This window comes from Cariama cristata, unplaced genomic scaffold (assembly GCF_000690535.1).
Source record: "Cariama cristata isolate BGI_N322 unplaced genomic scaffold, ASM69053v1 scaffold17252, whole genome shotgun sequence".
NCBI classification, from domain to species: Eukaryota; Metazoa; Chordata; class Aves; order Cariamiformes; family Cariamidae; genus Cariama; species Cariama cristata.
Window position 1 is genome coordinate 14,473 of NW_009603404.1, and position 27,771 is coordinate 42,243.

The 27,771-nt window shown below is 40.4% G+C and overlaps 1 protein-coding gene across 1 annotated transcript in view; it reads right to left on the reverse strand.

Moving 5' to 3' along the window:
• The window catches only part of LOC104157163 (chromodomain-helicase-DNA-binding protein 7-like), a 40,076-nt gene extending 12,552 nt beyond the window's left edge, over positions 1–27,524 (reverse strand). The window contains exons 1-2 of the mRNA XM_009695194.1: positions 27,455–27,524; positions 20,834–22,697 (exon numbers count right to left, since the gene is read on the reverse strand). Of these exons, the coding sequence (XP_009693496.1) occupies positions 20,834–22,522 (1,689 nt within the window). The 5' untranslated portion in view covers positions 22,523–22,697; positions 27,455–27,524. The remainder of the gene's footprint in view (positions 1–20,833; positions 22,698–27,454) is intronic.
• Positions 27,525–27,771: the final 247 nt, after the last annotated feature.

Sequence of the window (27,771 nt, forward strand, 5' to 3'; positions counted from 1 at the left end):
TGTGCACACACAGCCTCCTCCCTCCGCCACCAGAATTTCCCCCATTCCGTTCCTGAACATCAAATACAGCGAGATTCCTCCTCTCCAAAGGGTAACCCGTTCCTACACCACACGGTATTGCCATCACCACAGGTTACGACACTCTGGTACCGACTACAATTTCCACTTAACACCCTGTCCCCTACCCAGAAAAAGAAAACCCAACAAACCAGTCCTGACTGACATGGCGTGTTAAGCGCTTACAGCCTGCCCATAATAATTACAGAGATAAGTGTCCCCTAAAATTTTGATTTTCTACAAAAGACTTAAAGTCATCCAGAAAACCATTTTAAGAGGGACCTTAATTAGCTCACATCTACTTCCATCAATATGTTTCTTTACCATTATCAAATCTAAATCACAGTGACACAGAGCAAATGGCATCAGGTTTATGACTAAGGAGAAAAATCAAAGACCAGCGTACATGGTGCAAACGCTGCTTCTTCTGACCGCAGACAACTGAACAAGTTCTGTCGGTGCTTCCCGTGCTGCAAGCAGCGGTAACAGCAAAAGCATCACATGCCACAACAGCAAACGAATTTCTATTCCGGTACCTTTCCCCCCGACACCCCTTCTAACCCCCAAAAGCATTAACAGAAAAATTTATTTAACAACCTATATATGTAAATAAAATACAAGGTGAGAGGTAATAAGACATATATGTATCTTATATGTTTACATAAGAGATTACATAAAGTGTTAAAAAACATTAAAATGTAACATGCATATGTAATTTCAGAAGTGATACTTTTTATTTGCAAAATCCCTACTAAAGTATGTTTTAGCTGACTTCAGATAAAGTACACTTTATCTTTTCATATTTCACATCAAATAAAGTGCACTTTAATCTAAGGAAAGGAGAACAACAATAGAGAGAAAAGCAAACGTTTGGTTTTGGTTTTTTTTTTTTAACTAGATGAAACTGAAGACTAACAGGCCAGGAAATTTTTATTTCTCCTGCCTGCTCTGCAGCGCCTAAGGACCAAGTAAATACAAGTTCAGAAACGCCACCTGTTTGACGGACATCCTGCGAGCCCTACTCTGTTGCTTGTAAGGCCAATATGAAATGCTTTTCAACAATGAAGCAAAAGGACCAAACTGCAATAAAGACTGTAAAGAAGTAACTAGGAGCAGAGATGAGAACAGATGGGAGCAGCGTGGATATAAATGCCTATCACCCCAATCTATTTACTTGGCACCACTGCGTGAGTATGTATTTTTTTACATCATGACCATGCCAGAAAGTCCTGAAACTCAGCTTTATACACTTTTTCAGGCAATTACGTTGATTAGCATATGGTGTTTGTTCCAATACATTAGGAAGACTTTAGGTAAGATATAACTTCTCTATCACTTTCCTAACCCCTTTTCTTATACACCTAGGAAAACAAAAGCCCAGCATTTTTGTTTTAAAAGTTCCCCCCATCAGATTCCAGATTTGCTAAACATGTACACTTAAGAAGACTGCACATAGCAAAAATGTATCAATCGATAGTTTAATGACAAACATACACTAGATTACGAGGCTGGTGAAAATAAGCTTCAATTCAGAGAGTCTTCACTAAGAACTTTATCACTTCTATCTACAAGCCCTCATGAAAAAAGAGCAAGTTTTCCCCAAAGCTATAAATACATGTCACATTCTAACAGCTCAAGAAAAGGGCAATGGCCTCGGGTATTTAAGATTCAATAGATGTGACAAAGAACTCGAACCCCTGAGTTTTTACTCCTGTCCCTAGAAAGGAGGTCCCACTGAAGTCTCACGCTACTTCCACAATACCACCTATAAGTATTTTTATTAAATAATAAAACATTCTGAATTCTTCCATGGTTCGCATCAAGATTTTTTTTCAATTTCACCAGGATATCTCGCAGATGGAGCGTACCATTTTAAGAAAAATGAGCTTAAAGCATTAGAAGAAACACTACCAGCACAGATACTATACTTCGGTTTCAGTTTGGAGCTGAAAAACTTCTAGTTCCATCAATATTTTATCTGGATGACTTGCAACAGATCCCACTAGACAAATCACACAATACTCCTTTTCTTCCCTTGCCATCTTTCCCCTCTGCAAAGTGAAGTTGCACTGTATCCACAAGCAAAAGATGAAATCTTTTTGATTCATTACTTGAGGTGGTGCCCTTTATTTTTTTTTTTAAAAAAAAAAACAAACTGTAATTTGTACTCAAGGCTCTTCTGCTACGAATTTTAAAAAAAACACACAAAATTCTCTGATCCCATGGACTTCTAGTACTGTAAAATACATAAGGCACCACCAAGGCAACGAAAGTTAGATCAGTCTAAAACAATTTTTAAATTTATTTTTATGATTTTAATCTTTAAGTTTGCTGACTTACTATGATTAGAAGGGCCTCATCTTAGAAATTCCCCCAAAAGGTCATATTTGGTAAATATTTTTTGATATCATAAGATGATATCCACAGTAGCTCAGTCATCCTGTCTCTATTGTTTATGTCTACTCCAAATCTCCAAGTGTTTTACTTGTTGCTGTTTCAATCTCAGAGTCCAGGTGAGCACACTTAGTACTAGGAGATTCACAATTTAAAATTATTTAAAAGTTGAACATTTTTTTTTGACATTCTAAATGCCATTTCCTTACTCACAAAGAAGTTCCACATCAGAAAAGAAACTCCAAAATCCCACTAGCACTTTTATTTCTAGTAGCTGTCTCTAAAAAGCTGGATTGACTTTTCTAACCCATTTTTATCCAACATTAAACTGTTCCTGTCCAGCAGAAATTCAAAAACTTTCTTCAGACATTGACCAAATAAGTCACCCTGCAACTGAAACAGTGAAGACGTAATGTTGTCTTGGAAAAAGAATATTTAACATTCACTGTAATTCTAAGAAAAAACTATTATAAACATATTTTTCTTTTTTTTTAAATGGCAGTCTAAATTATTTTTAAGTATTTCAAATACTCAAAAACAAAGAATAAATGTTGTTAGGATCACTTACGAAATAAATTTTACTTCCTAGTACTTAACTTCTTACAATAATATCCCTAATATACAGGGTGACACCTCCTCAGTTACTTCCAGAACTGCTGCCTCATTCAGCATACAGGATGGATGAGACTCCTACATTAGATCAGATCTGAACGACTAAGATATTATCCTGAAGAGAAGACTCTCGAAAACTTAAGTGCAGAAAAGGGAAAGACTGCAAGGAGATGGTCTGTGATGAGAGCAGTGAATGTCAGGCAAGATAATTTACTGTCCTTTTTTCCACCAGCCTCAACTCACTGAGATACTTTTCTATTTTTTTCCAGAAGGGATTTTGGTGTTTTGATTTTTTATTTCTCCCCCCCCCCCCCCCTTTTAAATTACACACTCATTTCTTTCTAACATGGATCTCCAGGAAAGGACTTGCCATGGACCCTTTCTTGAGAAGTGCCCAACCACGACTGCAAGAGAATACCTACTTGGACAACTACTGGCTTCAGCATCAGGGTAATACAGCCCAGCGCAACGCACACTAAGAAGCCCCAAATCCCATTTCTATCGCTTTGCCCTCAGGCAACTCCCTGTCCCTCTGTCCTGGTTTCCTTGTATGTAAAATGGAGGATACACATTGTAGGAGAGTTTAGAAGATGGATGACTTAGTGGTTGTTGAGGATTTTCTGTGTCGTAATTAAAATTACCATTAAAAAAAGCTCATTTAGCTATTAATTCTTTACCAAGAGATGAAGAGAGACAGTGTTTGCAGGAAGAGTCAGTCTATTTCATGAGATTCAGTGATATTCAAGATTGGGTTTACAGGATAATACACAGTAAATAAATTATTAGGCCATATCTCAAATAATAAAAGCAAATCAATTAAAACAGCTATTTATATCACAGAAGATCTTCTGTGTGTAAAGGAAAGGGAACAGAGAAAACATGGTTGCATACACAGATTACATCCCATTTCATATGCACAAGGAAAGTGTACTGACAGCCCTACTTCGGATCGTTCTTAACCTCCAGTTTTGCAGCTTGCTATCATTCTGTAAACACACTCACTTAAAATATGTGTATGGAATTGCACAGTTTAACATTTTCTGTAACTTTGTTGTTTCTTGATACTTACTTTCAACAAAGTCTATACAACCATAGCAACCAAAGACTTCTTACCAACTGTAGAGACAAACAAGTCAGGCTCTGCAGACCGTAAGGAACAATTACAGTTTCCTGGATATCCTCATCACACCTCTTTCAGGGGCACTGATGCTTACAGCAATATAAATACTTGAAAGTTCTAAGCTGTCACACGTTAAGTATGTGGGGAGACAATAAAATAAGAGTTAAAACCTACTTTCTTTTTTTCTTACATACATATGTATTTACAAATATATACATATGTATTCAAACATTTAACTTCCAGTGTTCTTTAAATTGCCTCTACTGATGTTTGACCCCCTTCCCAAACTACAGCTGGTTCCATGTTCACTTTTCGATATATATAAAAAAAAAGAAACCCCCAAATCAACCTGCAACAGAAAAAAAAATCAGCTAAATAACGTAGCTTCTTCCCTGGTTACATACTCGAGAATTAATGTTTTCCATCCTGTCATGTAGTAGATACCCAGTCCTCAGGCTAAATAAGTTCTATGAAGATAAAACAAAACTCAGTGCAAAGGCCAGGTTTTCCTTTTCCCTCTCTTGTCTCTAAATAGAAAGGGAAAATAACCTGAAAACGTAACGACTTGTGCGATGGCTTTCTTACATTTTATTTTAGATACACTCCTAAACAGTTATGGAAAAGCAGTCATTCTAGAAAAGTCTCTCAGATTAACTAGCCTTTAAACACCTATAGTTGATCAGCTCATGGAAATCAGAGGGCAAAAGGTACAATATATCTTCAGCAGCAATACATTTTACACCAATGATACCTATTTTATGAGAGAAAAACTACTAAAGATTTAATGGTGCCAATTAAAGAAGCCAAGAGTTTGCATGGCTCAATGGCTGAGTCATAGACCTTTTGCCTGTAATAGGTTCCATTATAGCCCTGAGCTCAAGCTGTGGGAAGAGGAATGCAGATGAGTAAGAGGAATTAGTATTTTTAAATGTTATTGCAAAGGAAGGTGTCCTTTAAGCACTATGCAGCTGTGACTCTAGCAGCAGTAGAGCAGCTTACCCGGAATCCTAGTTTTAAAAGAGATGCTCGGAAATTTGTGGATACCTCACGACTTCAAAACACTATCAAAGAAATTAAGCCCATCAGTGTAAAGCCCTAACAAATACAACTAGCATTTCATATGCACTTCCAAACTTGAAATACTTCAGTACTTGTAATTTTTGTGCTACGTTATTACCCCTGATTTCTGGTATTCATTTATGTTTACATAAAAGAAGGTAAGATAGTATAGCTGAAAACTAAAGTAGTTTGCACCTAACCATAGGATGTCTATAAACAACTGGTGTGATGTATAATGAGAAAAAGAAAATTAAAATGTTGAAGTGCCTCTCAAGATGGCTCCCAGTAAACCCTGGGAAGTATTTGTGCCACAATACAATATTGTACAAAATTCTGATCATCCACATCAACAACAATTAGACCTCAGACACAGGCAGGGATTATATTGAAGGAGAAGCCTCAAGGGAATTTAACTTACTTTAGATAGATTGCTATTTATGAAAACATCGGCAGATCCCAATACAGGAAATAAGAATTAAGATGGGTAAAACTGGCACCAGAGCAAACTGGGTACAAAACCAGTGACTAATGAATTTAGGATAAAAAGTCAGGTGGCTGTTCCAACATTCAGAGTAATCTGATTTGGGTAAGAATTTCAAAAAAGGAGTACTGGGAGCAAAAGCCAAGTGCTCTTTAAATTGAAGTTTGAGAAGGTTATGAAAAGTAGTTCATCAGACGGTACATGTGACAGCTGGAGGCTCAACTCAATGGCCCAGACAGTCTTTCCAAGTACTTTGCTCCTAATGAAAGATGACAGTAAAAATCAACAGCAAAATCTTGTTTAGATTAAAAAAACGTAATTTGGAATATGACAAACACTGAACATATTAGTTCAGAAATTAGTTAAATATGCTTAGAACCACCATTTATGTTTAATTTCCTAGGGGAAGGAAATCTCTATTAAGCAGACTAATAGGGCTGGTAAGACAAGCTTCTGGTTGCAGAAGTTTTACCTTCAAACCCGAAAAAAATGGGTTGGCTACCCCAAAAGTTTTTATAATTGCACTGGCCTATACAGTCAGAACAAAACCCTTAAGCATTACCTCTTTTACAAGCCTTACTTTGCTCACATCCTGAAATCATCATAGCCATGAATGTGACTACCCAGATACCCCAAGGAAAACCTCTGCGATTTCAAATATCTGTATTTATAACATCTGTCTTTGCCTAGAGAGTGTCTTCGCTCATAACATGACTGTCATACAAAATGCAATAGTGCTGTTTAGAACAGAAAGGGGTTTTTTTTTTGACAAAGATGTCACACTCCCAGTGTCCTTTTACATTAGCTTTTCTATTCCCTGGTTTGGACAATTTTCCCAAAACAATGCAGAAGTCATTTTTATTTTTAGGTACTCTAAATGACAGAGATTTGAGAAAAGGCAAAGTAAGCAATTTATGAAATTACAGGTCATCAGTTGTTCATTTACACAGTTACATTACTTAAGTATTAGTGATATACTTGTAAGGAGTGGGTTAGCACAGGAGATGCTGGTATCCAATTGCTGGGCACATACCTTAACTTGCAACAGGAATATTGCAACTAAAAAGGCTCCAGAGAGAATTTCCCTTCTTTCTAATGTTGCACTGGAAAACTTGTTCTTCCTCAAGAGCTTCCTACACACAACCACCCTAATACAAGAGATCTGAATCAATGAGGATAAATGAAGGTAGAACAAATTCTTCCCTCAAAAAAGAACTGTTTTCCATAGAAATTACCCCAGAGCTCCCAGATCAGAAGCCCCTGGCCTGCTCTGACGGCTCTCCAGACCAGTTAATAAACAATGTAAACCCCTTCTCCCATCCCTACCCACTGAGGCCATTAGGTGTTTAGGGGAGTGCTCTGATTTGGGGTAAGTATGTACAAGCTGGCATAGCGGTACTTAGAAGAGACAGAGAAGAGCAAAAGTTTTTTATCTTTTACACCTTCTAGTAAGTATATCAGACTTGGCAGTTAATCACTGAAAGAGCAAGACAACCTGCAGATCATACTTCAACTACTTACTACCCAGGTTTTCTTGTATAACATATTCTCCTCCTGCCCCGCCCCCCCCCAAAAAAAAAGTTTTCTTTGCTTTACTTATGAATACAAGCATCCACCTCTTCAGCATCTACAACTCACAGGACACGTTCCTGATTTAAAAGGAAAACATGCTGATCAAGATTTAAGTAATTCTGTGTTTGTGAGTTACAAGAAACAAATTCGTGGTTTTCTAGGACTGAAGTAAAGTAGATATTTTCATGTGCACTGCTAATATTCCTTTTATGTATTAGTCTCCACAGTCCCGCATAAGAATTTTTGATTATCCAATTAGACATAATAAGAGCCCGTTAAATGCAGAAAGTTACTTTCTGAAGCTGCAGTGCTTAAGTTTTAGATATCCCTAAAAGACAAAGCAGAAGAGAAGACTACACCCAAAGGCTTTTTGCCTTTTTAAGGACATACAAACACAGAGGAGAAGTCAAGCTGGTGTTCGAGAAAGCATGCAGGAGACAGGAACAAGCGGTGTTAACTCTTCTGAAGTGAAGGCTTCTGAGCCCCAGGCAGCAGGGACCAGGGACAGAAGAGGGAGGATGTTTGTGGTGTAACCCTGGTTACCGGGTTACCGGGTTACCTGGTGACATGTTTCCACCCTCTGAAATGGAAACAGTGCCTGCCCCCCCCACTGTATTCCTACTGACTCAACTTTCTCAAAGGTTCTCTGATGGAAGAAGTTAACAGACATGGAGGGTACATATCACAGGCTAAAGCCATCTTTTTCTAGTTGGTTTACTAATACTAACCTGTCAAACAAATCAGGTAACTATAGCTTCAGGCCGTAACTTTCCACTACAAGATTCGCAGCTCCACTGAAAGCTTCAGTTATGCCCGGTTCCCTTCAAATCCACAAGCAAATACAATAGTTTTAGTACATGTTCCTTCAGTTTTCCAAGTCCTTTCCAAAAAAGGTGGCACTGGATAACCCACTACTTACCGGTGAGGTGAGGACACACTGTCCTGATCAACCAACACAGAAACTGAACTGACCGTTGGGACTCCGCCCAGAAGAGAATTCTGTAGAATTCCGTTAAAGGCTGGCTCGTCCAATCCCCTGCAAAGCGCAGGGACAGCTTCAACTGTAGCAGGCTGCTGAGAGCCCCGTACAGCCTTGAACGTTTCCAGGGATGAGGCATCCACCACCTCTCTGGGAAACCTTTACCACTGTCTCACCACCCTCACCCCCTAAAATTTCTTCCTTATCTAGTCTGAATCTACCCTCTTTTAGTTCAAAACCATTACCCCTTGCCCTGCCACAACAGGCCTCGGTAAAAAGCCTCTCTCCATCTTTCTTATAAGCCCCCTTTAAGTACTGAGAGGCCACAATAAGGTCCCCCCAGAGCCTTCTCTTCTCCAGGCTGAACAACCCCAACTCTCTCAGCCTGTCCTCGCAGCAGAGGTGCTCCAGCCCTCAGATCATGTTCCTGGCCTCCTCTGGACTCGCTCCAACAGATCCATGTCCTACTTGTGCTGAGGACCCCAGAGCTGAAGGCAGTACTGCAGGGGGGGTCTCACCAGAGCGGAGCAGAGGGGCAGAATCCCCTCCCTCGACCTGCTGGTCACCCTGCTTGGGATGCAGCCCAGAACATGGCTGGCTTTCTGGGCTGCCAGTGCACATTGCTGGGTTATGTCCAATTTATCATCCACCAGCACCCTCAAGTCTTTCTCTGTGGGGCTGTTCTTGATCCCATCATCCCCCAGCCTGTATTGATACCAGGGGTTGCCCCAACCCATGATCAGGACACCTTGCACTTGCCCTTGTTGAACCTCAGGAGGTTCACACAGGCCCACTTCTCGAGCTTGTCCAGGTCCCTCTGGATGGCATCCCGTCCCTCAGGCCTGTCAGCTGCACCACACAGCTTGGTGTTTGCAGACTTGCTGAGGGTACACTCCATCCCACTGTCTGTGTCACTGATAAAGATATTAAACAGTACTGCTCTCAGTACACTTTGCTGGGACAGGGGGTCCCTACCCTCTGCTTTACACTGAGGTGTAACTGCTGCCATTTCAGACACCAGCCTGAGCAGATCCCACCTGAAGTGAGATTTACATTACAACACAGAACTCTGTTCTAACATTTTCCCTATTTTTTTTAATCGGTAAGCCTCCAGTAGTGGAGATGTAATTCTCTTTAAAAACTTCCTGTATGCCTATTATTGCTTAGCATATAAACCTGCTCTCCTTAATCACCTTTCCCAAGCCACTTAAAAGCAGTCTGCAGGGGACTCGAGAGGTATACAGACCACAGGTTGAAACCACCAACTCAAAGAAATCTTAATGGATACATGTGAGAGACAAAACCAAGAGAGATCGTCAGTAATCAACTATTTTTCTCCTGAGGTGGGAAGACAGCAGTTCTCCAAATGGCCTTTCCACTGCAGTATTTTATTAACTTCAGCATGACAAAGTGGGCTTGAAATCACAGACTTGTTAAAAATCCTTTGATGTTCTGTATGCTACCGAAGATCCATTTATGTCAAAGAGCCCAAGATCCTTCTCAAGCTCTAGTTCTTTAGTCACAGCAACAAATGAACAAAGCCTGTGAATATGTTATCTATGGCATGTCACAGGTAGGCCTTTTCCCAGCACCTCCAGTAATTGAACTGAACTAACAATTAAATCAGAAAGCATCATTAGAACGGGGGGGGGGAGAAAAAAAAAAAAACCTAACCCAAACCACCACGCTTCCTTTTCTGTGGACAAACACCTCATTTACAGTACCAACTGAGATAACTCATAATTATAAAGTCTAAATCATACCCTAGTTCTCCAATCAGTTTGATTAACCTTGTTCTATGAAACATTAAATACCTCAACTTTAGTGCAGATATCTTTAGTATCCTAGCTGCAGCCACTCTTTACACAACCTACAGTAAAAATGTAAAAATCCCTACACAAGGTCTTAAATCAGACGTGCCTACAGCTGTAACAGGTTTAAATTTTGTTTTATGTTGTAATGTTATATTATAACCAGAGAACTGTGCCTAAAGCAACCCTTTATTACCCCCCATTGCCAGTAACAGTTTCTCAGTTACGTTTTTCAGTGTTGCTGTAGATCGCAGCAGGGAACTGCGGGTACCGCTCCGCCACTGCTGCCAAACAGCAATACTAGCAATACAAACACAAAACAAGCAACCTGTACCAGCAAAAATTCCCTGAATCCCAGTCTAATGCCTTAGTTACGGAATTATCTGCTGTTCAACAAGTTTTCCAGAAGTATTTCAAAGGAGGCTAGCAGAGAGGAAGACTTAGAACAAAGTAGTCTTTCTAGTACTGTAGGCGTTTATCCCTATGTCCACAACTGACAACGCCTGCCCCAGTAAACATCTCCAATATTTCGTTAACAGAGTGAGATATGAGAAACAATTATAAAGCTCAAAGTTTTAGACCAGTTGTAATTACTATATATTTCATATACAGTTGTATAAGTAAACTGTGATGTCAACTTTTTACAGTAAGGTGTCACTTTAAATTCAATCACGCACTGTATATTATAAGCCTCCCACTATATTTAGCAACAATTGGCTGGTACAGAAAGATTTCTTCCAAAAATAAAATAAAGCACTTCATATCATTCAGCGCTCACATGTAAGGAAAATTACAGTATTATCACAGTTATCAGAGTCTTGCAGGGCCAAGAGAGATATGAAGTACCAGAATGGAAGTGGATGGAGGGCCATCTGGAGAGAAAGGAGATGCAAAACGAGAGTGGAAAAAACAGAGTTCACATTGACTACCAGATCTTGGAAAGTTTGTTACGAAGCTTGTTATGAGTCCTCTCTCTCTTTTCTTAAAAGAACACTGAATTCAAAAATCTATAGAAGTATTAACTTCTCAGTTACCGTGGTCATTATGTTCTTTCCGTTGCAGGAGTTACAGAGACATAATAAAACACAATTTAATTAGCACAATTAAAATTGACTAATGTTTTTCTGATTCAACTGATTGAATTATTCACTGTTCTAAGAAAGAAGCCTATTACAGGTGTGTATACACTTCTTTCGGGAACTCTTGTATTACATATGAAAATTTCCTCTCTGAATAAGATAACAAGAGTTTATATTTAACAAAACACAAAAAAGTGAAAGATGCAACTTAAGTAAGTGTTTGGCACTGCCTACAACATGTTATATCAATACAGTAAAGACACATGTGGTGCTGTATACCCAAGTGTTGCACTCTTGAAGACAAATACTCGCAAATTTCCAAAATTAAAAGGTTACGAATATTCCACAGAAACCTGCCAAGCTCCAGAAGTCACGATTTCTTGACACTTAATTTCTACAGCAGCAACGCATGCAATGTGAACCCACTCCCAGAAGTTCCTAGTTTTTGTGCCTGTTCAGTGTAATACATGAGCTGCTGTCCCCTAAGCTTGGGTAACACAATAAAACTGCTGTGGAGGAGTACAGGAAAGAGTCACATCCAGATCCTCGGTATTGATTCAGGGATGAACAGGTGACGGAACAACAGAAGCAAAGATTCCTCCCAACCCAACAGTGGAAGATGAGAGAGAGACCAACATGTTTGCTTCCACATCTCGTATAACTCCACTACTCTCTGGTTAACCTCTACAATTACCAAATCCCTAAACTGTAAGTGGGATTTCCTGCTTTGAACCGTTAGGCTGGTTGTCTCCGTCTTCTTGAGCTGCACTCTTAAGCAAAAGCAATACTGGAAGAAGTGACAGGGAAGCCAAGGAGATGGCATGTTTTAGAGCAACAGATATCCGAGTAAGAACTGGAATCGAGAGTTTTATGAATTTGGGTTTTGAACAAATAACAATCTTTATGTGCATCACCTATATGTTCCTCTTCATCAACAGGGGCATCACTACTACTAACCTTGCCCAGTAACTGAGAAAATTCTAACTAAATAGGTGATAAGGTCAGTAAAATCAGAAAGAATGCTGATCCCAGAGTGTATAAATCCCCAGTCAGATCACTAAGCCATCTTACCTCTCAGTTCTGTTTCCTCATAAAGAAAACTAAGAAATTAGATTAGAGTCTCATTTCTAACTTATCATCCTTTTAAATGATTCTCTATGTTGAAGAAAAAAATTGCCATTCAGTGCTGAAGGAAAACAATTCATTGACAGATATTGGAGGCATCTTCCCTCATTTCAACACACGTGACACACACATAACGAAATTGTGCCAAGTTCTCATTGATAGAAAGGGTATGTCCTTTCACCTCTTCAGTAATAAAAGAGCTGCAAATACTTCACTCAGAAGAGGAAAGAAGTCCTCCTTTTTCAGAAAAAGAAAACACATCTCTGAAATCAAATCAGTCATTTATATTGTGTGAAAAAAGGAACAAAAGGTGAGAGCTAAACAAAATTTGGGAGAAGTTGGGATGTGACCTGTTTGTCACTAATCCAATAAAACAAAAACAAATTTTGACTTCTAATAGAAGTTTTAATTTATCAAAATTTGAGGGAGGACTCAAGGGCTGGTTACTGAGGGTAAGCACTACAGAAACTTGAACTGTGTAAGGGTAATAAAGGGCCCGAAAGCTCCCTGCCGGAGGAAGAGGCAGTACTCATTTTTTCCCACCAAGCATTCCCACTCCCACACCACCAGCCTGGGTGATCTCGTGGTCGCACAGCAAAGAGAGGCCAGGACTGTGACCTTGCCAGAACCGAGCTGGCCAGATAAGCCAGTTCACCAAATGATCAGGCATGCTGATGCAAAGAAGCAGCTACGGTTCTGTATCCCAGACCTCACCCCACCTTTATTTGCATGGCTTATTTTTTTTAAGCAGATTAGATATTGAGAGTTATTGAGTTCACACAACTATGCTGGGAAGCTGTCAGGGAATACGAAGGTGCACGCTGAGGCAGCGTGCAGAGCAGTAACGGGCAGCACTGTGCCCACGGGCTACCTCTGGTGAGGGCTGAAGAGGCAGGCAACTCAAGCAGCAGGAGAGGTGGGGTGACTCCCTGAACTCCCCATTTTAAGACTGACGTTGGCCATTTCCTCTCCCTTCCTACTGCTCAGCACTGCTCCATCAGCTCAGCCTTTCGCTGTCCTCTCCCCGATCACCGCTGTCTGCCTACTCCTCCTACTCGGCTCCTGACAGCTCCCAAGAAGCAGCTTCACCATCCTTAAACCACACCTGCAAACTTGGGAATATTTCAAAAGAAAGATCTGTACAAACAGATGCTTTAATCACCGTGAAAAATTCAAGGGTGTTAATCTCACTCCTTAGCTACCAAACTTAACAACTCTGTTGACAAAAGAAGGTACCAAATATTCATAGACGACACCTCTAAAGAAAAAAAACCCAAGTGATTTGTTCCCAAACTCCAGACCACATTACCACCTGTATACTACATATGTATCTCCATATAATTAAAAGAACATTGATACCTAGAAAGGAAAGCTCTTGAAGAGAATAAAAAAGGGAACAGGAGAGGTACTACATCCATTCTAGTATGTTGTTCAGGTGAGACTGCCCCTTTTCACAAGTACCGTTCCAGTACTTTAGTTTCATAATTGTTTGCTCATCAGTTCTTTCATTGTAACTCAAATCTGAAAATTCAAAAGTGAAAAGCACTGAGGGAGAAAACAACCTCTACAGACAAAAGTTAAAATTCAAACTTCAAAGTGATCGTGTCCCATCATAGTGGGAACCGAAACATTTACTCTCCCCAGAGGAAAAAAAAGAGAGGACACTTATGCAGGTTTGTGACACTTGCATTCAAGATACAAGCAAAGGCAGATTAGTTTAAAACAAATGGATGCCTCAAATTCCATGTGAAAGAGCAGGATGGAAGACCAGGAGGAGGATCCATAATAAAAACGCAGGAAATTATTACTTCGCCTGCAACTTGTTCCTTACTAAGATTGCCACTGTATTTAAAGAAATAAAAAATAAATGTAAAAAATAAAACTTTAAAAAAAAAAAATAATCAAGCATTTCTCCTTTCATTTGTCCCAATTTTCCATCCTTGTCAGTTACGTAGGCCGATGGCGATACAGACATGAGGGTCTGTATTAGACTATCAGCTTTCAGTCATGAAAAAAAAGCTTCTCTGAAACAACACATTTAAATTTGTTCAAATAAATATAAAGTAGGAGAATGTGTTCAGCCATGGGAAAATAAGACGACTGCCAAATCCCACTGGAAGTGACCATCAGCAGATCAGAATGCTGTACTGAAGTACTGAACAGCAGCATGAATTTAAAAAAATATTTCTAGTTAGGTGATTCCTCAGGTAACATTAATGATTTCAAGGAAAAACACATTCAGGTCACCAAGGTATCATAGAAGCTTTCAACATATTCATGCTGAAGAACAGGTCTGGTAACTCTGAAGCCTACAAAATCAGTATGCTGATGCAGACTTGTGTTTTTATGCTAATACTGCAAACTGGCTCTACCCAAAACTCCAGAGCAGATAATGGCACAGCTTATTTTCATCACAGTCAAATCATGGCACCTGAGGGAAGAAGTATTCTTCAAGTTGCTTGAACCTCCTCAACATAGAAAAGACCAAAAAATCCATAGCAAAACCACCTCAAAACTACAAGTCTTTGGTCCAAAGGCCTATTCACTGCAGAATGACTGAAACTCCTTATTTACAAAAGAAAATATAGCCTTCTCAAGGGTGAGGAGGAAATAACCCTTTGGATATGTTAATACTAACTGTTAAAAGTTTTAGAACATGAACTTCTGTTGGACAATGTATTTCATAGTAATTATTATATCCTTTGAGATACCTGCATGTGAACTAGCTCACGGATGGATCAGATTATCAGCGTAACAGACTATTCTACTCCACAGAGGTGAAAGAACTCCAATACTTCTAACCAAATGTAGTTTTAATGGTCTACTTCTCTTTTATTTGGAAAATTATAGTTAACTACATCGCATAAGTTGCTGAAACACAGGAGTTCTTGAGAGTCTCAACAAAACACAGCAGAAGCCTGTAAACTTTTAAGAAAAACTTACTATCGTCAGCCTTTACTTTTAGACGAATACTACAGATTTTCTTCTAAGCTTTTGTCAGTTTTTTTTACATGTATTGTACATAAATACAAACATATGTATGTTTATCTATATATAAAATAATATCCAATTGTAATCAATCAAGGTTCAGTATTAGTGTTTTTTAAACTCCATTTAGTCTGACACCTTCAACAATCTTGCCAACATACATTACTTTGCTGGTCTACGAACACTTGGAAATGAGAATTTCCAGAGGCAGCCATGAGATTTTGCTGAATGTGCAGCAAATACAGTACCCCAAAAAGACCAACTAGCAGTCAAAGCCTCTTTGTTACATAGCCTCTGTATCAAAAGTACCCATTAGTGTTTATGTTTCTAAAAAAACCTGGAGTTGTTCTACTTATTCACAGGAAAACAGTCAAAAAGCTAAACACCCAAGCGATGAAAAAGCTAACAGCTCTCTCTGGAGCTGTGGGACATTGCTTATGAATATTAATTTATGGGAAAAATCCTACCCATCTGAAATGATACCATTTCTTACTAAATAAAATTATAGGACACACATTGAAAGACAATTGGTTATGTGAAGACAGTAAGGAGATAAGTAAGGAGTCAGTCTTCTTATTACTCTTCAGCATTAAAACAATTAAATACTCAGGAAAAAATCAACTTCATTTTAGTGTGCCAGCAGTATCTGACTTAACCTGCACTCTCTGCCAGGTTAGAATATTGCATCAAACCATTCCAGCTGATAGTTTTCATTAATATCCCTCTCCATTCAGGTATACCCAAGTATAAATTAAATCGAGGCAGCAACACAGGGTTTGAAAATGCAGGAAGGGCCTGTGAGAGAGGTGACCCTGTAGGACTTTCCCTGCCTCTTCCCCAGCAAGGGAGGGCAGGAAATTTCCAAAGAATGTGTTCATACCAAACACAGCTATGAGTTACGATTTAAAGCAAAGTCACATGCCCACAGATAGTAAGGTCAGCAGAGTAGACCTGGCAGTGAACTGGTAACACACACATGAATTCCTCCTCTACAAGAAGCTGGACATCGCAAACCAGCAACCTTCAACACTGCTGGTGCCCGCCACTGAGCTCCACCATTTCGTCAAGCACGCAGGCTATACCGTAACTGTTTGTCATTTAAGTATTCCTATGTTTGACTATAAATAATGTCAATCATATTTGTGGAACATGATTAACGAACAGGACTCAAAACTTCAGCCCACACAGTAGCCGTGGGTAAGTAAGAAGTTCTGTGTAACACCACACACAGGATAGCCTATTCTTGGCAGAGAAAACTCCCACACTTGATCTATCACTAACAAAATTCTCTGAAAATAACAACACACAAGAGCAACGGCATAGCATTAGACCCCCAGAGGCCTGTCTAACCCGATACCCCTTCTCTGACAAAGTCTGTAGAAGAGTACAAGAACCAGACACACACACAGCAGATGTACCCCAATAACAAACTCTCATCCACTTATTTACAGCACAGATCTGCTGAGCCAAATGTGGCACTTTCATGTTTATCAAATGATGATGCATTTTGCTGCACAACATCTCAGAGATCAGCATCTTAATGTGCAGTTCTGAGCTCACCACCTGATAATTTGCTGAATACCTTAAAAGAATTCAAGGAGACAAAAACAAATGACAAACAATGCTTGTTTCACATTCGCCTTCTTCACGCACCTGTATCACCCACAATTTTAGAGGCTTTCACCATCTCTCTCCTATATCATCCCCCTCCGTGCTTTTTCAAGTGCTACTGTATTTTGTGAGCCCTGAGGAAGGGACCGAGAGCTGCACAGCACTTGCCACATCAGCATACCATGCATACACGTAGCAACACGATAATACTCTTTGTTTTGCTCTCTAGTACTATTCCTACTGTTTTATTTCTTTGAGCGTCATAGCACATTTTCAGATAGCCATGTAACATCAAGACCCTGCTCCTAAGGAGAGGTTTTTGCCTGCTATTTCACTGACCAGGCATCACAGAACCATAGAATCATTTAGGTTGGAAAAGACCTTTAAGATCATCAAGTCCAACAGTTAACCCAGCACTGCCAAGCCCACCACTAAACCATGTCCCTAAGCACCACATCTACACGGCTTTTAAACACCTCCAGGGATGGGGACTCCACCACTTCCCTGGGCAGCCTGTGCCAGTGCTCTACAACTCTTCCAGTGAAGAAATTTTTCCTAATATCCAATCTAAACCTCACCTGGCCATGCTTTGACTCACACAGCTTACAGCCAAGTGACTGACATTCCTGTTCTATTTCTAATTATTTAGTTTCATTCCTGTTAGGCTCTTCACAATGTCTGCACTTGGCACTCAGCTTTGAGTATGTTAACAGCAGCAGCAAACTTTGCCATCTGACTTTTCACTCTTCTCCCGATCATTCATGAGTATTCTGGACAGCACAACACAGATGCCTCCACTGTGAAAACAAGCAAGCTACTCCTACCCTATACTTTGCACCTTGGTCCATTACCCTGCCACAGCAGAACCCATCTTCCCACCCTATGGCCACTGACCTCTTCCAAAAGCCTTTGGTGAAGAACATTTCAAAAGAGGGCTTGAAAAACCAAGCACTCTGACTGAATGTCCCAACGCTATGGTGGTTCTTATGAATTTATCAAATTCCACTGAAGCCAGCAACTCTCTGCTAACGAGGTCCTAATAACCATGTCTAGTTTCCAGTTATTAATCTAAACCAGCCGAACTGTCGATCAGCAGCTCTATCTCCCAGCCAAAATAATTAGCAGTTTTGCACACAAAAAAGAAATAACAAGCCCTAGAATCAACACGGCAATTTCTTTCAAGTTAAAAGCAAAAGAACTTCACTTTCCTTCCAACATATCTAAAAACAAAACAGTAATTTGGTTAACCACAAGTATTACAGCCTTCCCATGATAAGGCTAGCTTCAAATCACTGAAAAATAATTACTGAGATGGCTTTGGTTGATTTAGAAGTACACTGATTTCCATTTCACTGACTATATTCATTTTGTCGATTCATTTTACACAAATAAAAACAAACTAGTGATTTAAATAACTGTTCTTCAGTGAAGAGTTTTCTGCCAACTGACATGAATGGAAAAACCACGGCACAGACAGGAGAACTACAAATTCTGTATTCAGTCGTAAAAGCAGGGGTTTTGCACATCTGCATTTTTCCCCAGGGGCTGGGGAGGAGTTGAGTTTTTGTTGACTTGAACAATATTTATTTCATTCAAACAGTTTTCAAGGGGGAAATACCTGCTTGTCAAGAGTTTCATTACTACAGTCAGCTCTCAGTCTACTTACTTAATGGGAAGGTATGTTAACAGGAACATTTACCAAATAAAAACTTAACCGAAATAGGCTAACAGAGAAGTCACTTGGCTAGCTACAACTGTTTGAATCACTGATTTCAATCAAGTAACTTGAGTTATCGTGTGGTTTTCCTCTAATTATTTAGTTTCAGCACTTACCTTTGTTCAAGCTATTCATCTGCAGTTCAGAACTTTGTAATAGGTTGCATAGCTCATTTAAGGGTTGAACTGTCTGTGTTTTACCTCTTCACTGATTAAAAGGAAATCAGCATCTCAGGAACGTTTAACAAGCCTGTCCATTCTACAAGCAAACCTTCTCCTGCTAAACCACCTCTTGCTGCCAAAAAATGATTTACTGGATGGTCAGATGAAAACAAGGAATTAATGCCGGTGAAGAACACCACAGCTTTAGGGCACAGTCAATCTCAAGTCTTCCCTTCCCACAGCCCCATCATCACTAGTTGTGAAAGACGCCAGCGATGCTGGGTTTTGTTCCTTTACTGTCTTAGAATCTTTACGTTACCATTTCTACAATTTTCTTTCAAGATTTTTCTGCTAGATGTGTCAGCTCTTATCTTCAGGGTAAAAAGTACACCTTGTACTTCTTTTTCTGATCCCCAGTCTTTCTGTACTGATTTCTCCATGCTGTTGTTACCCCTTTCCAAATATCTGCTCATTCTCTTGTGGTTTTGTGTATAGTCTTGAGTCTTCTCCTTTTTCATCCTGCTTACCCGCACAGTCAGTAACACAAAAGGCATTGTCGAGAGCTGCTCACTCAAGGAGGAACATACAACTCCACGTGTATGTGAGAACTGTAATTTAGGTTCTCCAAAGCAAGCCTGTTCGTGGAGGTGTGGGGAGAGGAAGGGCCAACAAAGGTATAAAATTTCACACCAATTCTGAGAGGGGCAGGGGAGAGAAAGACTGTCTTGAAGATATTCTTTGCCCCTGCAAGAGCACGGTTTCCCTCCCAAAGAGACAGTGTCCTTCCCCTTGCCCCTGATCTCCTTGCCAGGGCTTCCCAACTCGACAGCACACCCAGGGCTTCCCCCTCCTCTCTTCCAGGGGGAATGTGGAAGCCTCTCCCAGCTGCTGAGCTGCCCTATCCACCACTCCTTGTCAGCTGCCTCTCTGCAGCGCATACATCTGATTCCCAGACCCACCTCACGCTGTGCCGAGCGGCTAACAGAAGCAGCCGGCAGGCAGCAGTGGAGGGGACTGCTGAGCAGCTGCTTTCCGCACAGGCCTGGGATACAGGCTAGGGCAGCTGTTTTTATGATTTACTGAGCTTATTGTAGCATCGTATCATTATGACTGCATTCCAACAATTGTCTCCAAATATTTATGGGCAGAGCTACTTGGCATTAATTACTGACTGGTTTAAAAAATAAAATACAATTAAACCTCTGATATCTTGACCACCTATTCATTCAGTACCAAAATCTCTTGAATGATGACTGACAGAGCCAGAGGCAAGCAATGGCAAATGCGAAGATCCCAAAAGGCACTTTTTCAGCTGAAGCTTAACATACTAGCGTGTAGTCAAACCTGCTAAGCTACAGAGGATCAAGATGTTTTACTGTTTTTAGCTTTTAATTGAAAAATGATGTGGAAGCAATACATTTTCATCGAAACCCAGCAGATCAGAGACTCAGTAAAATAAAACTCCTATCCTATTCAAGATTTCATTTAAGCCTCAGAAGATTTGATTTCAGACTATGATTCGCATCTGCTGTCTTCTCCTTGCACAAACTGCTGCCCCTTCACTTCTCAGTTACATTACTTAGTGCCGAAGATGTTTATCCTGGAAATTTTTTCACATGTAAAAATTTCAGCGTTAACTCAAAACCACAAAACATTTCCTTAGGATTTAAAGAAAACCCTCAGTTTGGACAAAACAAATGCACTGTAACACATGCTTCCTTCTCCAAGGTGCAAATAGAAAAATTAATAGTTTAAATGACAATTCTCACACATGCTTTCCATTTTCCCCTAAAAGGAACCAACACGAAAAAAACCCCAGGTATTCAGCTTGTCCTGTTGTCGTATCACATTTTGGTCTATCCATAATGTTATCCTGTAAGAATTACTGCAAGGACATTAGCAAGCTACCTGAACCTCATTTTATCTTCAGCTTCTGTGCACCGAGAAAGCCACATAACCAGCAACAAAAAGGGGAGTCAAACAGGAGCAACTACTTTGAAACCTTGTGTATCCTGAAATGCATTTGTAGTAATTTAAAACAACTTCTACTCATTGGAAATAGCTTACCTGAAGGACAGGCACTTTTTGTGGTGTGTTTTGTGGTGACTGGTGAAGCTGTGCCCAAGGCTGATGATGAGGATGTGGGGGTGGTGAAGACTGATGATGTATCCCTGGATGAGGCTGCATGGGAGGACAGGTTGGCATTTGCTGTTGAAAAGACTGCTGTTGACTAGGAAGCTGCTGGCCAGATATTAGTCGCTCTTGTATTGCTTGTGGATCTGCAAGGCCAACACCTGGACAACCATTTGGTCTCATGTGCCCACCCATCTCCCGTGGTGTTGAAGACATACCCATAAACGGACGATTCTGTTGCATGTTTCGGGGGCCCATATTCCTTTGTCCAATTCCCATGGCACCAGGGGGCTGGTGTGACGGCTGAGGATGGGGTATATTTGGATAACTGCCAACTTCCATTGGTATTCCAGCACTACCAGGTCTAACCTGTGGAGGAGGTGTACCTGCTGGATTACTCATTGCTTTCATAGGTGACATGGGAGGTGGAGAGGCATAAGTTCCCTGAGGCTGTGAAGGGTGCATAGTTTGCGTGTTCATTTGGTTAAGTGAGCCACTGGGGTGGATGGGTTGCTGGTGCATTAGTCCTTGACCACTGTTTGATGGAAATCCGACAGCATTTGGGTATCTTGGTACAGATTGATTCATTGGAGTGTTATTTGTAAGGCCTAAATTCTGATTCATCCCTGTATTATTAACTAATCCCTGATTAAGGTTACTGTAAGGATATCGAGAATACTGCCCTGAGTTGTTTATAGTAGGTGAGGGTACCGTCTGGCTCCGAGAACTAAAATTAAGTGTTTGCGGCCTAACAGCACCCTGCTGGGGAGGATTAGGGGAGAATCTGGGACTGTGGGCTACTGATTCTCCATGGAGAGCAGCGGGGGGATGGTGGTGAAATTGCTGGACCGAGTGCCGCAAAGAAGGTGCCATACTGGGATTCTGCTGGGGCACATGAGACAAGTGGCCAGGTCCTGAGGTGGCAATGAAAGGGTTTCCCTGATTGAGGCCTTCCTGGCCTTGAGAAAACTGGTTCATCCTCTGCTGCTGTGGCGGCTGACCATGCTGCTGCATTGAAAAATCACCACGAGGCATGTAGTTTCCCATCTGCTGCATGTGCTGAGGATGGCCCTGCCCAGGGGGTCCGGAGGGTGCCTGTGGCGGCGGCTGCGTCGGTTGCGGTTGCTGCTGCTGTTGCTGCTGGTACGGTGCTCTGATCTGGTCTGGCACTTGAACTGCCCGTGGTCCCCACATGGAGCCACTGTCTACGAAGGGTTGCCCGTGTCTTTCGTTCTGCATGCTGGGATAGACTCCCATCTGACCACCAGCACCACTGCTGTGAGGAACCTGAGGAACGGGAGGGTTGTGATACTGTGAATGAGGAGACGCTATACCATTCCCAGGGGCATTGCTTATCATCCTGTTCGGCTGATCCATCAGGTGCATTTTCTGCTGTTCATATTGATTATAGTGATCAAAATGGGTCAACTTGGCTTGATTTTGATTCGCAGGGGGATGATGAAGAGATGACTGTAAAGAGGGAAATCCTTGATCCATGGGCATTTGCTGCCCCATCGGATTTACTGTATTTTCAGGATATCCACATTCTCCAAGACCTTCCAGCCCTTCACTGAAAATATTCCCATCTTCTCCAAACAGACTCATCATTCCTGGATCTGCCATCTTTTTTCAGCACACAGCTCCTCGGAGCTACAACTAGAATGCTAGTCTGTGCTTCACCTCGGCGAGGTGTTTTGTCCTCAAAGCCTTTAATCCTCAACTAATCTCCTTCATGTCATTCCATATTTCCTTAATTCTTTTGGACCACGCAGTGTCAGGCAAAGTCTGGTTACTGCTCCTAGAAAAAGCGGGGGAAGGGGGAGAAAGAGAGGAAGATATTGAAATAAATAACGTCAGGCAATATTAAAAAAAAAAACCAAAACATACTTGACTGTTTTTTAGACAATGCTAGCTCGTTTCAGCCCCTGAAACACATCTTAAAAACCTATTTCATTTTACGAAGGATTCATTAGCTTTATCAGAAGCTTTATTATGATAGAGAGTTACGAAGCAAGAAAAACACTAGCCTTAACCTTAAATTAATCCATTCACTACACTTCCTAGTGCTCCTTTCTTGGGTGGAACAGAACAAAAGAACACAACATGCAGCAGCAGCAGCTGCCACAGCAGGTAGGCAGATGTATGAATATAGCCAAGCAGCCCATCTGCTGAACTAAAGCCCTGAAAACGCTCTAGTTACCAACAGCATGTCCTTAACCTTATTCCCTTGAGCTGCGTAATCAGATGAGCAAGCAGAAGCACCAAGTCCTACAAAGGACTAAAGTTAGTTATATGGACAACAGATTTTTTTTTAAACGCACACAGAGATGACCCTCTAAAACATACCAAGCTCCAAAACTTAGTATTTAGAAAGAAAAAGAAAATATTTTTTTAAAACACACAATTTATCTTAATTTAATGAAGTTGTAAACTGAAAGGCATGATGCTTCTTCCCATTTATGTAAAACTATATGCTCAATTTGTGTAAGAAAATTAAATTCCAAAGCGTCATTCTATGACAGGGTAGATTTCTCAATCCATACCCTAATTTCTCTCATGATGATAACAGGGAACACTATCACTGGAGTTCATTATTCATCTTCAGGCAATCATGGTACTAACTGCAACTACAGCACTTCAGAAGACCACAGTGAAGTTTTGTTCTTTCCAGAATTATAATCTTGAAAACTCACTCAGGAGAACTAGTAATGGCAAAAGAATTTAAATAATAAAATGCTAACCTAAGAAGGTGAACACTTGGACTTGGGGAAAAAAAGAAAAAAGCAACACACAGTAACAGAGGAGATTCAGAAAAGTTCCTGTTTAGGTTTTTCACAGGGAAGACAGGCATGTTCTGAAACGTGTCCCCCGTCCTCTCCCTGCAACAACTCGGATGATTTTGTTTGGATCTGCTTATTATGAACCAAACTAGTCTAATGCTATCTTTTCTTCCTAAGATCAGAACTTTAAATGCTACGTCTTGTATCTCAAAATAAAATTCAAGACAATAGTCAAGGAAGCCCATCCACTTAACAAATAAAACCGCCTGTTTTTGCATCCTTGTCGTAATTTAGTAGCGACTGTACTCACAGATACCAACTTGCCCTTTATCAGTGATCAAAGAAAAGAAGATTTACAAGTTTGTAGTTTCAGATCTCACATTCTGTTCCGGAGGAGGGATGCTTTCAGTCACTTTGGATGCAAAATGCCAGGTCTGACTATTTTAACTGAAGGCAATTTGTCCCAGACGAGTTTTAGGGAGAAAATACCAGCACATTTATTACACTTCTTGTAGCCATTGTCAAGAGGACCTTCTACAGTATGAAGCAGAGGGCAAGAGGAAAAGCACAAGCATTTATCACTCCTCTTAAAATAGCATTTGAATGTCACCTTTAAAACCACACTCTTAAATCTCTTTAGTGCTCAGCTGGGATATTAACACTTACATTTCTAAATCACTTGGGGGTAAATTCCTATGAGCCATCTTCATATCTCAAACATCTATTTCTTTTGATTTCATTTTCTTTATTAAGCAGAAGCCATCTGTAACATTTACCACTTCAATCAGTTTACTAAAGCACAGCATAAGGAAGTTCCAACAACAAGGCAAGAAGGAGTCTCCTTCACCAAAACAAGCTTTTGGTATTGGAGTGCTCCAGAGCAGACCACTCCATGGTGGTGAAGATCCCTCCAGTGACGTAAGACTGCTCAAAGACTTCCGATGCTGCTACCTCTGCTGATGCACACTGCCATCAGGAGCCAGCAAAGCTGGATATCAGTGTGTAACTGAGAGTCTCCATCTAACAGAATGGCCTCTTTGCTTGGAAATGCTGAAAAGCATAATGCACAGATACCGTTACCTCCCAACCACTGACATAATCTGGGCAAGTATCAAACCTGAGCCAAGCCGAGGATCTCACCCATCAGCTAACCTACTTACAGTTACAGATTTATGAACAGGTAAGAATTTTCATTCATTTTATTATATAAATCATGCCTAGTAAAAAGAACCGATTTAAAAACAAGTATGCAGTACCCTTCTGAAGCACTAATGAAACTTTGGAATAAAAATAAATGAAATCTACATAGAAGAATTCTCTTTGCTATCTGTTACAGACAAGCTAACAGAGCATCTCCAGAAACATGGTTACAAGCATCAAGCATGCATTTGAATCGTACTGCTTCGTTTACTGTGTTTGAGCTGACAGGCTTCCAATAAAATTCAGGCCAGTCAGCCAACGGTAACAGCATTGGCTAACAGTAGATAGGATCTGCTACTATACCCAGAAAACCAAATTAAAATAGGGTAATGGTTCTGTTTAATTAAACACACCTTATTTCTGCCCAGCTGACTCCATCCCAGTTTGCACGTTTGGGCTAGGGACTGTCCCTTACAGTAAAGGAGATGCGCTATGGAACCTAGCACGCACCTGGCTTCCTGAGCACATGCTCTTTCAAAGGAAAAGTAACCTCGAAGTTTACGATGCAGTTTGCATGCAAACAAATCCATCATCTAAATTAAGAGCGAAAACACCGTTTCCCACTATTTATGATTTTAGTTCTGCATTTTTAACTGAAGTGTGAATTGATTTCACGTTTGAGCTGTTGATGCTAAAGCTATTATGTTTGAAATCCAGCATGAGAACACGTTTGAGAAGATGTCTCAAAATTGCAGCAATGTTTCTTCAGATTTAAATTTGGCCTTAAATTTAACGACCATAGCCCTTTACAGTCAGTTGTGCTCTCGCCAAACCTTCTTCTACTTCCCCAAATAAAAGTCAGACCTCTGACATGATACACAACTAACAACACATGCTGGAAGAATCAAAGACAGTGGCAGCTGCAGCCTGATCAAAATAAATTAACCAACATATTGATAAGAATACAGTCAATACTGGAATTACCTAATGAGCTCTCAACCTTCTATACTAACAGGATAGATGTCTTCTAGATAGTTAAGCAAGTCATGGGAATCACAGCTTTATTTTAAATTGCAATCATTTCTTTGCTTCTTTCACTACAAGCAATGTATTTTCTCTGCTTAAATCCTCAAGGCTGGTCCAAAAACAAACAGACGAAACCAAACAACACCACCACCACAAAACAAACAAAAAAACAACAACAAAACAAACAAACAAAGAAAAGCCCACACACAAAGTTAGGACTTGCATCAAGGAATAATTCTAGTTAAAATATTCACTAAGCATCACTGTTCCCTTCCCCATGAAAGCCAACATAGTAAGAGCAGGGCTGACCATGACAAACCCAGCTTCAAGTCTTTCTTCGGATTAAATAGTTTAAACATATGACTTTGTGCATCTTCTTTACTACCCCCTAAATTAAAACTAACAGACATTCATAAAGCAGTGATTGTTTTCCAGATACAAAGGAGATATATCTGAACCCTTAGAAAGGCGGATTGCTGAATAAAAGCGTGAATGTATCAAGCGATAGTGACCTTTTTTTTTTTTAAATCACCTTAAACAAACTATACAGATTCTGCTATAAAATTCTACAGCTTTTCTGTTCCTGAACATGCAAGATTGCACCAACAAGACTGAACTAAAGAGTCAATGAATGTATTTCCTTAAGACTGCCTACACAACCTATCTCTGTTCAGAACAACGGTATGATCCCAACTACCAGGACACAGCCAATTGCTTAACAACCCTGCTGTCTCAACAGACAAAGCTTATGTTTACTCCAGTCTGCAACATTCCAGTCCCAAACAGCTAGATCTCAAATTTAAGTAGTAGTTAACCATTGCTCAACTTAGTATTTCAGAGCTACACGGACTCAGTAGCCTTGGGCAGCTTCCCACTTTTATGAGTGGAACTAAACTGGCTGCTGCATACACATAACCCGATCCAGGGCTGCAAACACTAAAACCTGAACTTCATTAGTCTTGCTCCCAAAGCAGCAGATCCAGGCAGTCAAGACCAGGAGGCAGCAAGGGCAGCACACAGATGCACGTACCCTCCACACCGCCAGAAGAACTTTTTGTAAATCAACAGGTTCCTCGATTCAGCTATCGATCTTCTATACAAGAAATTTAGCAGCATTTCTTGATGGCCATGCAGCAAGTAAACTGAATAAACCGAACATGAGAAGGCAGCTAATGCTGACTGCTTAAAGCTTTGGAGTGAGATGTGTCATGCAGAGTTGATATTTTTACAGCTATCAGTTGACATCTTGGACAAAACTCTTAAGTACTTGACAGGCACAAACAACACAGCTACTTATATAATGGAACTATGCGCCTACAACACAATACAATAAACACTGCAAATACCATGCTATTTTGAAAAACTAGGCTAAAGAGACCTCTCATGCTAAAAACCAAAGCCATGCCAAAGGTCATTTTGAGGCTCCAGTCTCAAAATGTAGGATTAAACATTAGGCTACTAAATCTGCATTTAAACATTGCGTATTTAAACTGCTTTTCAAAACTGCTAAGCTCCTGCTGGCTGTTAGGGGTAGTAATTTAAGCATTTGCTGCATAGAAGTAGATGACATGAATGACAGCAATTAAAGTCACATTCTTATTTTATGAACGAAGTTGGAGGAAAACATTCACCAAAAACTTCACAAACACATGTAACACCCCGACAACACAGGAAAAGTCATGCCAAGACATTCAAATTGGGGAAGATGGCTGATGAGACTTCTACCTTTCAGCTCATTTACCTAGTGAGCGAACAGTGCTGCTGATGCCAGGACAGTTATGCAAGTGCCTGACTGCGTCCGTGGGAAGCACGCCGAGGAATCCTGTGTGTTTAATGCTTAGTTTTCATTGCCGTCACAGACAACTCTGCATGTATGGTACATCCCTCCTGCATATACATTAGCCAAAATAGAAGAGTAGATCCATA